At 40.0% G+C, this 14,889-nt stretch overlaps 1 protein-coding gene across 1 annotated transcript; it reads left to right on the top strand.

The window, feature by feature from the left end:
- Nucleotides 1–3,687: 3,687 nt before the first annotated feature.
- LOC143859665 (pentatricopeptide repeat-containing protein At3g26782, mitochondrial-like) lies at nt 3,688–11,234 on the top strand. Its single transcript, XM_077370319.1, has 2 exons — nt 3,688–4,551; nt 9,633–11,234. The coding sequence occupies exons 1-2, from the start codon at nt 3,855–3,857 to the stop codon at nt 10,994–10,996; spliced, it is 2,061 nt and encodes a 686-aa protein (XP_077226434.1). The 5' UTR covers nt 3,688–3,854; the 3' UTR covers nt 10,997–11,234.
- The last annotated feature ends 3,655 nt before the right edge of the window (nt 11,235–14,889 follow it).

Genomic DNA, 14,889 nt, shown 5'->3' with positions numbered 1-14,889 from the left:
CAAGAGAGGCATCCTATAGGTGCCACGTTTCTCCAATATCATTCTATTCGAGATTTAGACCTTAGTTATTGAAGTGTTTACTTCTTTGCCACTTGTTGCACAACAAGTGACAAAGAGGGGCAAATGTAAACACATAAAATTTAAAAATATTTTCTTTAAATAAAAAATTCAAAAAGTCAATCAATATCATTTCCATATCTAAAATAGCATTCTATTATTATCTTTTCAAAATATACTATGCCCAATAAATATTATATTTCTTATTCAAGCTCTCCTTTTATCTCTTTCTTCCTACATCTCTTCTCCTGAAAGGAAAACAAATGCCACAAAATCCAACAAAAATAAGGCATTTTTCCCATGATTTTGGCCAATTCCAGAAGTCTCTTTTTCCCCTCCTCTCATTACAAAAAGCAAAAAAATACTATCTTCCTCTCACACACCATTTTCTCTCACTTTTCTTCAAACACTTCTACTACTCTCTTATACCAAAAAGACAAAAAGCTCTTATTCACCCATATAACCAACAGAGAAAAGGAGGCCAAAGCCCTCAACTTTTATCATTTTCACCCCTTTTACACATCATTTCTTCCATCTTCCTACAAGGCAATTAGGTTTTACTTTCTTGTTCCTTGGTACAAATTTGTTTCTCTACTATTCCTCCTCTTCCTCATTACTCTTATACCAGGGCAACAACATCACATCACCGGCATCCATCCCGATCTTCAAACAGGGCCTCTTGCCGCCCACCACAATTCTCCCTTTGTTTGCGACGAATCTGTCATCAACAATTGGAAGGCGAATCGCAAAACTGGGGAAGCACTGAATCCCTTTTATTTACTTATTTTATTATTATCTTTGCTTGTTTATAATTTTTTATTTTATTACATTATATATTCATGCCTAACACTTAATTAAAATTCATCTATTTTATTATCTCATTTATTTTTTCTATCTATCGCTTTTACACACGAAACCTCAACTTCTATTTTTTGTGTTTTCACTTCCTAAACCACATACCCACAACTACATAATCCACGGGGGTCCTGAATCTTAGTGTTTGTGATCTCTTGAACTCTACATTCAAAATCTGTTGTGCTCAAAGGTGGAGGAAAATATGATTTTTCATAGAGACACGTCGAAGTGATGAAATGATCAAATGGGTTGACAAAATAAAGATGATCCTTGCCTTGGTGGTTACCTAAAGTATCTTCGTCCTCATCAATTCTCGTATTTTTCTTCGCATAACATCAATATTTTCAAGATTTAACTTTTCTTCTTTACGCATTTCTTTGATCGCTTTGCTGATTTTTTTTCTATGCCTTCTGCAAATCGTCCTTGTTCTTCCATCATTTTCAAAATAAGCACTTTGATTTGCCGGAAATCATCGTGTATGGATTCCAAAGGCATGGCATAGGATCGACGGCTCTGATACCACTTGTTACATGCCTAATTGGTTGTAACACAAATAAACAAGAAAAAGATAGAAAAAGAGAAGCGAAAGTGGTTGATTCGAGGCAACAGGATCTCCTAGAGGTTCAATTCGAGAGGAACCGATACTCTCACAGAACAAAGTTTCCTTTGCTGCTGTAAAAATTCTCTCTTCTTCTCCATTTCATTGAAATACAAGAACTTAAATACAGACACAGAGACCCCACATCATCAATCCATCTACCCACTTACAAGACACATCACCAATAACTAACCCCACAACCCTAAATCACATACCCACAACTACATAATAACTACCTATAAACATAAGCACATATCATATGTCAAGTTACCCTGACACCTTCGAAGGATCCAACCTCTAATGGATAGGGGAACACAATAGTTGGATCTGACCGTGTCCATTGGATCTATGTCCTAAGATTAGAAATTATTTCGGATGATGACCCACACGGAGCCACAAAATCTATTGGAGTGCCTAGATTCGATTGGGAGGATCCAATGTACGAAAAAACCATTCATATTTAATTCATGTCTATTTACTAGGGGTATATACTTTAATAATATTTAAAAACCCTTCTCAAAACTACAACAATATTCCATTTTTGGGATCTACTAGGGCCTATCGCATAAGGAATTTCCTAGGTGGGATGTCGCATGAGAGAGCAGCCATGATCGTTACACTTTCGTGCGGGTCAGAACTTACCCGGCAAGGAATTTCTCTACTTTAGACTGTTATACTTATGGTCATTGTTCACTCACCGAAGCTTTGGTCGCCCCATATAGGCAATGATTTTTTTCTTATTCATTTAACTCATCCGAGGCGGTTGCTTTCTCATGCATAGCCCGCCCACGAAATGCCTTTTGCAATGGGCGCTAACAAATCCCTTCACTTATTTGCTTTATGTTTCGATGACGGTCTCACGAAATGCCTTGTGCGATGGGCCCTAGAAAATCCCTTCGCTTACTTGCTTTCTGTTTCAATGACTCTCTCTCTCTCTCTCTCTCTCTCTCTCTCTCTCTCTCTCTCTCTCTCTCTCTCAACCTTAAGCCATAATGCTGTACCATGTAAGTAGGACGTAGGACAATCCTATGGATGTTCCTACTTGAAATGGATCTTGACCTAGACTCACAAAGTATGTAGTAGAAAGAACTTAGAAAAAGATACAACCCATAAAACGATCTGACACATCATGCCCATGGTTTTAAATTTCAACCGAAATCCGAAATTTAGGATTTTGATGGGGACAGAAACCGAAATTTTCCGAAATTTCATTTTTCGCCATTTACGAAATTTCGGTAATTTCGGTTCTAAAGGTGCCCTTGCAAAAGCCAACAGACAAGGTTAGCCCATTTGATCTACGTAACTTACCGCAATTGGGGTGTGGGTAAAACCTATCATTCAATCAGAGGCCAATACGTGGCAGTAGAAAGCTCAAAGGCTAGAGAAGGTTAAAGGGTAATTACACAGCTTTTCTTGAGCCCATACAAAGCCTACAAATTACACCTGCCATAGAGGTAAGCATGGAAACCTAAATTTCATTAAACAAGCCCAATAAAAAAAAGTCCCTAAAATGCAACATTCCTAAAGGGTTAAGGACTCTACTCTATATAAGGGGCATGGCAATCCAAGAGGGGGGTGAATTGGGTGTTAAAAAAAATTTATTCTTGTAACGATAATTCACAAACTAAAGAGAGAACAAAAACAAACTAAAGAACCAAGAAGATAAAAACACATGCACTAGACTTTGGATTTTTTTCTGATGAAATTCCATTGAAATCTTTCTTTCGTAATTGTTTATCCTAATTCCAAACACACCCTAATCAAGCTCGGGTTGTTGTGGCAATATAGGCATCTGGCCTTACGGATCAATGGGTCCTATTTGTTAGAGTCAAGCAACGTTGCTTGAGATCTAGTTTGGAATACCTAGTTTGTTGCCTCAGCCCCTATATATAGAGATACACCGGGGTTATTGACTGGTTAATGGACTCTAGCCCATGTAGGCCCACTACACCGGTCCATTATCTTATTGGGCTTCTATTAGAAGTTTAGAACATATATAGGGTTATACTATATACCCAACACTGTTATTGTACACTTTGATTAGCTGTTTACAGTTCCTAAAGAGCAATAAACTGGGTGAAATAAAGATAGGAGTGTCATTCTCAAAACATAGGAGTGTGGATAATTGTGAGGGACTTTGGAATTCAGTTAAGCTTCCTTTTAAAGGATTGAATTGGGGATTGATATGCATGCCGCCCCCCCCCCCGGCACGCACCCCGGCGTGGATATTTTTCCCTCCTTAAACAGAAATCGTTAACTTTTATGCTTTTGGGAGTTAACGGTTGCTTCTCCACCCCTTCATAATTGTAACTTAAATTCTGGCGCCAACCAGTTGCATTGAGCAATGGCAATCAGCTATGCCGATCCTAATCTGCAATCTCTCCTTTCTTCACGAAACTTAGATTCCTGCAAATCCCTCTCCCTCCTCAAACAATCTCACGCTCGGCTGTTAAAAACACCCACTCCAAACTCCCCCAATCTCAGTCTCACCACCAAATTAGTGTCCTCTTATGGAAAATTAGGCGATTTGAACTCGGCTCTTTTAGCTTATGGTTCCTATCCTCAAAACCCAGATGTATTTCTCTTCAATTCACTCATCCAAGCTTACATTTCCAGCTCCTTTTTCCAACGTTCTCTTCGAATTTATGTTCAGATGCTCGAAAACGATGTATTTCCAAATAGATTCACCTTTCCCCTTCTCTTGAAAGCTTGCTCTTCTTCTCTTATGCTTTCACATGGAATCCAGCTCCATACCCACTCTGTAAAATTTGGTTTCAATTCAAATCCGTTTGTGACTGTTGGTTTGATAGACATGTACATGAAAAATGGCAAAATTAAGAATGCTCGCCGGCTGTTCGATGGAATGACTGAAAGAGATGTTGTCACTTGGAACGCGCTTCTTACAGGCTATTCACAGAATGGAATGCCGGAAGAGGCGCTGGGAGTGTACAACCAGATTTGCAAAGTGGGTGTGGAAGTCGACTTTGTTGCAGTTGCATCCGTGATCGCAGCGTGCTCGCAGTTGCGGTTCCTTCATCAAGGTAACTAAATTGGATCAGATTTTTTATTTTAGGAGAAATAGTTTTTATATTTCTAAGTTTATCTTGATTCTGTTCTCTACATGTCAAGGATATGTTTGCATAATGTTCTTGAACTCACAAATTTCTTTGTTTGTAGGGTTTTGTAGTTTATATTTTATAAGTTCTATATGTTTCGATTTATCATTTCTTGCATCTTGATAAAATATTATTTCAACATACTCAGATTTAGCTATCAACATATGAGCAAGCTATCAACATATGAGCAAAAACCCAATTGCATCTTAAGATTGTAATTGAGTCTGCTAATTGGGTAGTGATATGTTTTGATTTTTGTTAGTCTGTTCATTGTTTGGATCTTAACTATAATTTTACAGAAGAAAAAGAAATTAGAAGCTGAACCAATGTACAATCTACATAGTAAATGCTATGTAACATCAAAAGGCTAATTATAAAATAAGTAATACTAATTAGTAATCAAGCTAATTAGTAAGTGATCCAAAATAAGTAACATCAAAAGGCTAATTATACAATTTTGTTTGTCATCAAGTAGGCACCAAAGTCAGCCGGTTGGAAAAACCTCTTCCGGCGGATGGCCGATCTAGCCTTTTGTCGGGCCTCCAGTTTTACTTGCTTCTTTCCTTCTAGGGTTCTCTTCTAAAACCCTAAATCAGATTTTCCTTTTGCAGACCTTTAGATCCCAAGATGAAAACCTCCTCTATCTTGCACAGAGATTAAGCATAGGGAGTGATGGAGGCTGGGTGTGTGGATATTGAGAAAAGAGAGCAGATTTGAGTTTGTGAGTGAAAAGGAGAGAAGAATGTTGGGGTCTTGGATGCATGGTGGTTGCAGAGATGGTTGTGGCCGCGGCTATGGAGACCGTGGCTTGCGAAGGTCACCGGACTGCGGTCAAATGTCGGATCTCCCCTTGCTTTTTCCTTTCTTTCTCGTTTTTCTCCTCTTGAAACCTTCCTTGAAACTTTTTAGCTCTAAACCCTAACAAATCTTCCTTAGATAGATCTGGGGTCAATGTGGAGGTTGGGTCGGCTGGTGTTTATGGGAGGTGATCGGATTCCGGTGGACGGAAAGGGAGATGATTGTGTCGGTTTTAATGGAGGGGCTTGGTGGCCAGCGGTAATGGAGGCCGCCGGGTTCAGAGTTTTTTTAGGGGGAGACCATTGTGAGAACCAGAACATCGCCGAGGAGACCGGATCTGGAGGTCGTGGGGGTAGTTGGGAGGCCGAAGTTGGAAGGATGTAAAGGCCATAGAGGTCAGGGATGCTCATGGGAGGCCTGTGGGAGGCAGAGGAGGCCATGGGAGGCCCATGGGTTGCCGAATGTGGAGGCTGTGGAAGGCCGTGGAAGGCCGTGAGATGCCCATGTGATGCCGAATGGGGAGGCCATGGGAGGCCTTGAGTTGCTGGATATAAAATGGAGAGGTGGATGGAACAAACAGATTTGGTGCCAGATTTAATGGGGGTCCGCTGGAGCTTGGCGGTGGTGCGGGGTGGAGGCCGCCGGAGATCGGGTGGTGAAGTTGGCTATCGTGCGCGGTTAGGGGCGCACAATAGCTCTAGGTCTTCGAGCGGGATTTTTGAAAATCGAAATCGCTAGCTGGAATGAAGTGGAGAAGTCTGCGTGGCATGGCAGACACGTATCATGACTTGGTGGGGTCCACAAATATGGCATTTTTTGTTGGATTCGATACAAGTAGGCTATTGGGTAATGTAATGGGGAATGCAGGGGTAGCATATAACGGATATGTATGAAACTTCTACTGTATGTAGGGGGCGATAATGTTGTAGCGTGTTAGAGGACAACTTGTCCCTTATTTGGTGCTTTTTGGAATAATAAATGTCAATTTTGAAGAAAAAAAAAATCTACATAGTAATGCAGCTTGTACAGTACTTTAGCAATCAGCAAACAAAAGCTAACCCATTATTGTTGTTGGCTACAAACGTATCTATCCACATGTGCCCTAGTGCTTTTGTTGCCTGCAGGAAATCCTATATACAAGCCAACTATATTTATTATTATTGTTTCTCTTACTGTATTAAAAATAGGCTACTGATATTGGCACTACCATGTTTTGATAATTGCACTAACTCATCTTGTCTCTTATTATTTAAATAGCTGTAACGCCCCGGCTACCGTGTAAATATTGTCCTGTTCTAGGCTGCAGCCCTCCCTGGTTTTGTTTTTCCGCTTCCGATGTGGGACTATTGCAATTCACCCCCTTAAAGGGCCCAGCGTCGTCGCTGGCGGCACCGTACTAGAGGAGATACGGCTCTGATACCAAATTTTGTAACGCCCCGACCAACTGTGTAGATATTGTCCGGTTTTAGGCCGCAATTATGTCACGCCCCGACCCCACTGTGTAGATATTGTCCGGTTCTGGGTCATCTACGCTCCTCGATTTTGTTTTCCAGCAGCACTAACCGTGCCCGATCCACTCCACGGGGCCAACCCCTTGGAGATGCTGAAAACGCGTCTACATAGGGAGAGGAGAAATCCACATATATAGCCCAGTAACTTTACCTCCCTTTCCGATGTGGGATCTTTCAATCCACCCCCCTTAGGGCCCAGCGTCCTCGCTGGCACACCGTACTGGATGGGAGGTCCCGCTCTGATACCATTATGCCACGCCCCGACCCCACTGTGTAGATATTGTCCGGTTTTGGGTCATCTACCCTCCTCGGTTTTGTTTTCCAGTAGCACTAACCGTGCCCGACCCACTCCAAGGGGCCAGCCCCTTGGAGATACTGAAAACGCGTCTACATAGGGAGAGGAGAAATCCACATATATAGCCCAGTAACTTTTCCTCCCTTTTCGATGTGGGATCTCACAATAGTTGTCAAATGTTATTACAGTTCCTAAAAAACTCGCAGGAGCCCATTAAAAATGAAACGACAGGACGAGTTTGTGCAATTATTAAAACATGGTAGTGCAAATATCATTATCCTAAAAATACTAATGTTCATTAACAAATCACTAAATCTAATGATTGTTTCTTACTAGCAGCTATGCCTTTTCTTATGTTCCCATGTCAAATAATCTACATTATTTACTACGTCTTCGTTTTGAATAAGTGAATATATTAAAAACCGAAACAAACAATAAAACAGCAGCAGACCTGCTCGCTGAACAATAATAAAAAAAACAGAACAGAAACTACTTTATTTACTAGAATGGACTAGTCAAGACCATTGATTGATTTAAGACTTCTGTGAAAGTAAATTTACCTTCTTTGTAATCTACCTTATCTAAACACATAGTTATAGGATATGTTTCTGTGTGTTTGATTTGAGGGAAAATAAATAGAGCGTGCATGCAACCATTCATGATTTTGATTTCCAAACAATTGGTCTCTTTTAATCCTATTGATTTTTTTTTTTGAAAGGTAACAATTTTATTAATGAGCTATAATCGAATTACATCTAGGGGATAAGATGCCTCACTGTTGTAATAGCAATTACATCAACCCTGACAATTATGCTCTTCCCCGCCCACAATTTTCCTACATGAAAACCTTTCCTAACTACGAGAGAGGACGAGGACTAAACTCTTAACCCTTCATCTGCCTCTTCAGACCTCCTATCCATTGATTCGTCCGGCTGGATTAGGACCAACACCTCTCTTTGCGCACCTTATCCGCTTCTTGATTGGCAGAACCATGCATATGCTAAAATTTTGGGGAAACAGATGCTCTACTATATCCGTAATTTCTGAGATGACATCCGATAACTCCCATAGGCCTATTGATTTGTTGGAAGCCCATGCTATTGCATTTGTCAAGTTCCCTTTAATGATCAGATTTCTACTCCCATGATTTGCAAACCACTTAATCCCCATAGTAATGCCCGGACTTCTGCTTCATTTTTTTTTTTTTTGAAAGACAACAAAAATTTTATTCCAATAATCACTTTGTTACAAGACTCGGGGACAAGTTGTCCCCGAAGCTGATTACAATGATTACTGTGGAAAGCCCCCAGGGAGCTACATATTAAGGCCCCACACCATGATCCTGGCCCTGGAAAGTGACATTGTTTCCACTCAGAAAGGTCCCATCCTTGGCCAGCGAATCAGCCATAGAGTTTGCCAATCGGCGCTGGTGCAGTAGTTTCTTCTGCTTCATTTGATCCACAATAACCTGCTGGTCCGGAGAAGGAGAGAAGTATGGAGCCTCTAGAATCCCTGAATAAGCCACCAGTGCCCGCTTGACCTGGATTCCCTTTTGAGCTTCCGTCAATGTTCATTTTTATCCTTCCACTCGGAGGAGGGTCCCATTTTGGCACTTTGACTTGCTTCATCTTCTGTTCATGAAGGCCTTCCAATTCCTAAGGATGTCCACTATGCTGTAGCTTGGTGCATCCTTCCCCACTCTTACCCATGCTATAATGTCCACTTTCACATCAAAACTATTCTTTCCCAACTACGCTTGAGATCATTGAAAATACGTTTGTTTCTTTCCTTCGGTCCTTCCAAAGGTGCCAGTAGTCAAAGGTCACTCACTTTCCAAAATTTGAACATTATGTTAAAGATGAGTAACCCTGTGTGCCATGTCCTCATCATAGGTTTATTTGTACTCCATAGATTGGCCCACTTTTGATTGGTTCAGATTCTGTGAGCACTTTTTATTGGTTCATAGATCCCACTTTAGATTGCATACGGCCAAAAATTTGCTCTGATCGGACAATCCTAACTTCCCAATCAAGAGCCTACAGCTGGATACCCAAAGAGATAATCAGGCAGAGGTCCACATTTAATGGCCAAAAGTGCATTGGTTGGATGCCGAGACAAGAGTAATTTTTGTCCATGGACAATCCAACATTGGGCCCTCCAAGTGGACGTTCCAGATTAATCACAAGTGGGATGGCCAATAGATCAGGAGTAGACAGATATGTGACAATCCATCAAATATGTAGGTCTCTTGATGACTGCAACAAGATGCACAGCAAAACAGCAATATTTTAACTGTGTGAACTATCATTTTTAGTTTATTTTTTTATTAGTTAGCTACTTCATCTTAATCTGAAACCTTTTTTTATTTATTTGAAATTGATTATTCTGCATAATTCAAACAGGCAAATGGATTCATTCATGGGTGGTGAAGAGTGGGTTTGGAGCTGATGTTGTCATAGCCACTGCACTTTTGGAAATGTATGCAAGTTCTGGTGACTTGGGTTTTGCTCAAGTGTTTGATGAAATGAATGCCAAAGATTTGATTGCTTGGAATTGCTTGATTTCTTCTTCTGCCCAGAATGGGCTGATTGAGGATACCTTCAAACTCTTTGTTGAGATGCAGAACAATGGATTGAAGCCCAACGGGTCAAGCTTAGCTGGAATTCTACCGGCTGTTGCCCATTCTGGCTCACTGAATTTGGGAAAATCATGTCATGGTTTTATTATCCGGAATGGTTTACATTCGGACGAGTTTGTTATGACCGCTTTAATGGATGCTTATGCCAAATCTGGTGACTTGGTTGTTGCTCACAAATTATTTGACACCATCCCTAATCGAAGTGTTGTTGCTTGGAGTTCAATGATAGCGGGATATGGCGCTCATGGTTGTGGCTCAGAGGCTCTGGCGCTATTTGAGGAAATGCAAGCAACTAATATCAAACCCAATTACATTACCTATATTGGAGTTTTATCAGCTGCGGCTCACACCGGATTTGTCAACAAGGGTAGGGAATACTTCCGGCGAATGGTTGAAGATCATGGCATCATCCCACGTGAACAACACTATACGTGCATGGTTGACCTTTTAGGGCGAGCAGGGCTGTTGGATGAGGCTATGAATTTGATCAACTCAATGCCCATTAAACCATCTCCTGGCATCTGGGGAGCATTATTGGGTGGTTGCAGAATTCACGGTCATGTTGAGCTAGGTAAATATGCCGCTGACCGGCTTTTCGATATGAATTATTGGGATCCTGGATTTTATGTTTTGCTATCAAACATATATGCGGCCGCTGGAATGTGGTTTGAAGTAAGAAGAGTGAGGAGTTCGATGAGAGAGAGGGGGCTGAGGAAACCTGCAGGGTGGAGCTCCATTGAGATTGGGAACAAGGTTCATTGCTTCATTTCTGGAGATATGACCCACTTGGATTCTGGTAAGATATATCAGAAACTTGAGGATTTGATGGAGGATATTAGTAAAGTTGGCTATGTGCCTCAGACTAAGGTTGTGTTACATGATGTTGAGGATGATGTGAAGGAAAATGTGTTGAGGAATCACAGTGAGAAGTTAGCAATGGCTTATGGATTGTTAAGGACAGCCCCTGGCACACGCATTAGAATCATGAAAAACCTCCGTACATGCGAAGATTGCCATGTAGCTGCTAAATTCATATCGAAGATCACGTGTAGGGAGATTGTGTTGAGGGATGCTGTCCGATTTCATCATATTAAAGATGGTGTTTGCACATGTGGGGATTACTGGTGAGTGAATTGTTTTCCAAATGAATGATTCTATTATTTAATTTGTAGATTATTAACTAAAGGGTTACCTTTTTAATCCAGTTGGGCTGCAGTTAATGTAATTATCATTTGTTCTTTTTGCTTCCACTTATGTATCTTTTTTGTTTTTCCTAATCTCTTTGATTACACAAACCCTGAGAACCTGATTTAATTATATTTTATCTAATAAATCCAGTATAATGGAAGAAATCATTTTAATTGTCTGTTCTGTTTTGTTACAGATCTTTAGTCTATACTAGAAAAAGCATCTCCTTTTACATACAAATATTTTGGCTTATTCTGCATGTTTCAATATTCTAAAAATCTGTATATATAATACTATTTTTTTTGGTAGTAAAATTGTTAGAAAATCAATGACACTCACTTTCCAGTTACAGTTCACACCTTAATACCAAAAGAAAACTTCAATATCTTGTTATTCGTTTATCCTAATGCCTTCATCCTTTAAGCTCCTTATGCTTGGAACAGGAGATTATAAAGACTAACACAGTGCTATTCAAAATAATAATAATAATAAAGACTAACACAGTTTGTCATATCAACCTTTTGGATTTCTTCACTCTATGATGAATAGTTGCTATTGTACGAACCCCACAAGTTGAACCAAGGGATTCTTTTCTTTGCACCGTTGATTGTGGATGTGAATAACACTTATCCACTTCAATAAGGTCTGATCTATTCAGTTCTTTGTTGTAGATATCAGAGAAATATATTGGAAGCCTTTCTCTTTGAAACTATTGCTATTGGGGGGGGGGGATGAAAATGAATTCTCAAAAGGGGAGAAGGGGCTGACGAATTTTCAAGCTTGGAAAAACATTCAGCCCTTTGTGCTTTATAGAAAATAAAGTTTTGGTTGATTTGTCCTTGTATCTCTCCCAATTCATTTCCAATTGAAAAGACTGGTTGCATTGGGATTCATTGGGACTCTTGCCAAACGTCCAAGGCTGAGTGGGGCGCCCCTCACTGATTGGGAGAGTGAATTTTGAATCATTCTCCAGTCCTTTGTGGCCTTATCCAATAAGTGTTCGAGTTGGAAACTAATTGCTCTAGTCTAAAAGCTTCATTTTAACAATTCCTACCCAAAGAGGAGTTTGAGTGCTACTCAAAGTCCTTGAGCTTATGGAAAACATTTGCCCACTTGAGCTTATGGAAAACATTTTCCCAGCTCTCCCATCTGACTTGGGTGTGTGGTGAGCTCCACCAACCTTATCCAAAGTGTAGGACAGTCCAATTCCCTATTCCGTTCCAATTTCGCACCTCTTGCAAAACCAATTTGGGAATAACTATCCTCATTTGGATATCATATTATTATTCTTATTATTAATCACATTAATAATACATAATAATATATAATAAATGAATAATTAATTATCGGAATCGACTAGTGATAAGGAACTGCATGTACCTCTCCTTGATCTCCCCATATTCAGTAAAGTTCTAGAAAAGGAAAGACATACTCGGTGGCGTCTTTGGGAGGAGGAAAGAAAAACAGTTATGAGAAGCCTGGAAAATAATCGATCCAGCTCGACTCTGGGGGTAGCTGATGCACCGGGCAACTCAGGGCGGATTGAAGATTTGCGAGTTAGGGAGCCCCAAGTTTCCAAGGACTCTAGAGGTAAGACAAAGCAGGTTGATAATAGCTCTGACGATTCTAGGAGTAGGGGATCATTCTCAGAAGAATTCAATGACTTATTGTCGGTAGGGAATGCTTTTAGGATTACATATGAGGAAGATTTGGAGGCAACCAAAAAAATGTTCCTTGCAATGAAGGAAAGAGATAAGGAAGAACAAAAGGAAAGAGTTAGAGAAATTTATAAAAAAAAAAAAGTCTGGAGTAGATGTTTAAATAAGTAAGTTTGAGAGATGGGTGTGGACGTTCCCCTTGGTAAAGTGTTTGAGGAGGTAGTGCAGTATTGTTTTAGATTGGTGGCTCTGGTTGAAATCGGGGGGTGTAGGATGGTAGGGCGTAATCCTCTCAACACCACTCAAGGTATGTTGTGCATAAAATCAAAGTGATTGTTGGTCGTTATCCAAGAGTTTTCTATTTCCATTAGCCTAAGCTTGAGAGACTCGTTCTTTCGCTAAGGTTATTTAGTTTGAATGCGCTAGATCAGCTGATTCTCTTGAAATTTTATGATAAATCTTGAGCCTTAGAACTTCATATGGCTCGTCTACTGGTTCAAAATCTTGTAGCACTGGTGGTCTTCATGAACTACTTCTTATAATCTCAAGAAGTACTTACTTAGGCAAACTAGAATTTTGTGCAGTCCAAAAAGGTACAGGTGAAAGGTTTGAGGAAAGGAATGAACAACGTATAGAGGAAAGGATTTTGTGTATATTAGAATCATGTATAGGTACAGGAATATGGGCATTATAATTGAGGAAAGGAATAGTTGAGTTTTGTAATTTTTGGTTGCTTTTGAATTGGCTTCGGGTATGCCCGTGCTAATTCACCTTAATATTTTACAATTGCAGGATGGGACTCTGGTCCCGATTGCTATTTGAATATTAATGAAACTTGTCATCTTTCAAAAAAATTTAATTATCCACTCAATTAATTAATAACTTGCATCCAGTGGGAGTTATACGGCTCCAATTTTATTCTCGAAAAATTCTCTTAGAGTCTCTTGTTACTTACCTAACAAAGACATGTATATTACCTGTATCAATATAAATATATATATATATATAATATTAATAAATATCCACATTAATCTAAAGGATTATATACATACGTTCAATTACATAAAATGTGGAACCCTAATCCGTTTGGATGTTACCGGGTCATTCGAGGGATCCGACGGTCGATCCTATAGAACCCTATGGTGGGCCCCACTATGTTCTCGCTCTGTAGTTAAACTACACTATAAATTAGGTCACTGGCCTCCATCGAGACATAACCCTGAAGATGCGTTAGATCATCTTACCCCTAATCACATATTGTATGTGCAAGTCCTTTTTTCTTTACTGCATCTATTGAGTTGAGTCATACAGGGGGTGGACACCTCTTACCCCCTTGGCCCACTCTTGGTATACCATTTTGGTCAAGCGGTGTTAAGCCTCCAAATGCATTTGTAAAATCCTTTGAAAACATTTCAATGTTTCATTAAACATTCTGATAAACCTTTTATCAAGGTCGCTTGGCCAAGATATTTGATAAGCCTACTACTCTGACAAAATTGTAGATGCCAATCCCTAAATTCTAGGGCGAAGAATCTAGGGGTGCAACTCGGGTCGGGTTCAACCCGAATTTGGGTCAGGTCGGGTTAAGCTTTCCGCAAATCGGATTGGGTTAGGGTTGGGAAAAATCAACCCGAATTGAAAATCGGGTTGGGGTGTCGGGCAACCCGACCCAACCCGAACTGGAAATTTCAAATTCCCATTTAGTAGTGATGTTAATTCCAACATATACATATGATCATAGTTTATATTAATATTACTGTATTCCATCTGAAGAAGTTCTGTATGTGTTTTTCTTTTTCAACATTAAAATAGTCTCCACAGTCCACAATGGACGGTTTGGAAAATCCTATGGTGCTGGCCATACCTTACTTTAATAAAATGAGGAGTGTGATCATCAAAATATAGTAGTGCGGATAACATTTCCCTTTGTTAATTGTTAGTCCTTTGTTTTGGATTTTGAGAACTGATTGTGAGTCAAAAACTAATTATGGGTGACTCACTATTGGTTCTCAAAATCCAAAACAACCCGGCTTGAGTTGAGGTGGTCAACTGTTGGTACCATATCAAATCGGGTCAACCAGACCCGACCCAACCCGAATTGGAAATCGGGTTGGGTCCGGTTGAGGAAATTGCAAATCGGGTTGGGTCAGGTTGAACCCAGCTGGGCTGGAAATC

This window comes from Tasmannia lanceolata, unplaced genomic scaffold, assembly GCF_043159265.1.
Source record: "Tasmannia lanceolata isolate RefF3 unplaced genomic scaffold, GAP_Taslan_0.1 ptg000035l, whole genome shotgun sequence".
NCBI lineage: Eukaryota > Viridiplantae > Streptophyta > Magnoliopsida > Canellales > Winteraceae > Tasmannia > Tasmannia lanceolata.
The sequence above is the reverse complement of the archived record's forward strand: the minus strand, read 5'-3'. Positions and strand labels throughout refer to the sequence as shown.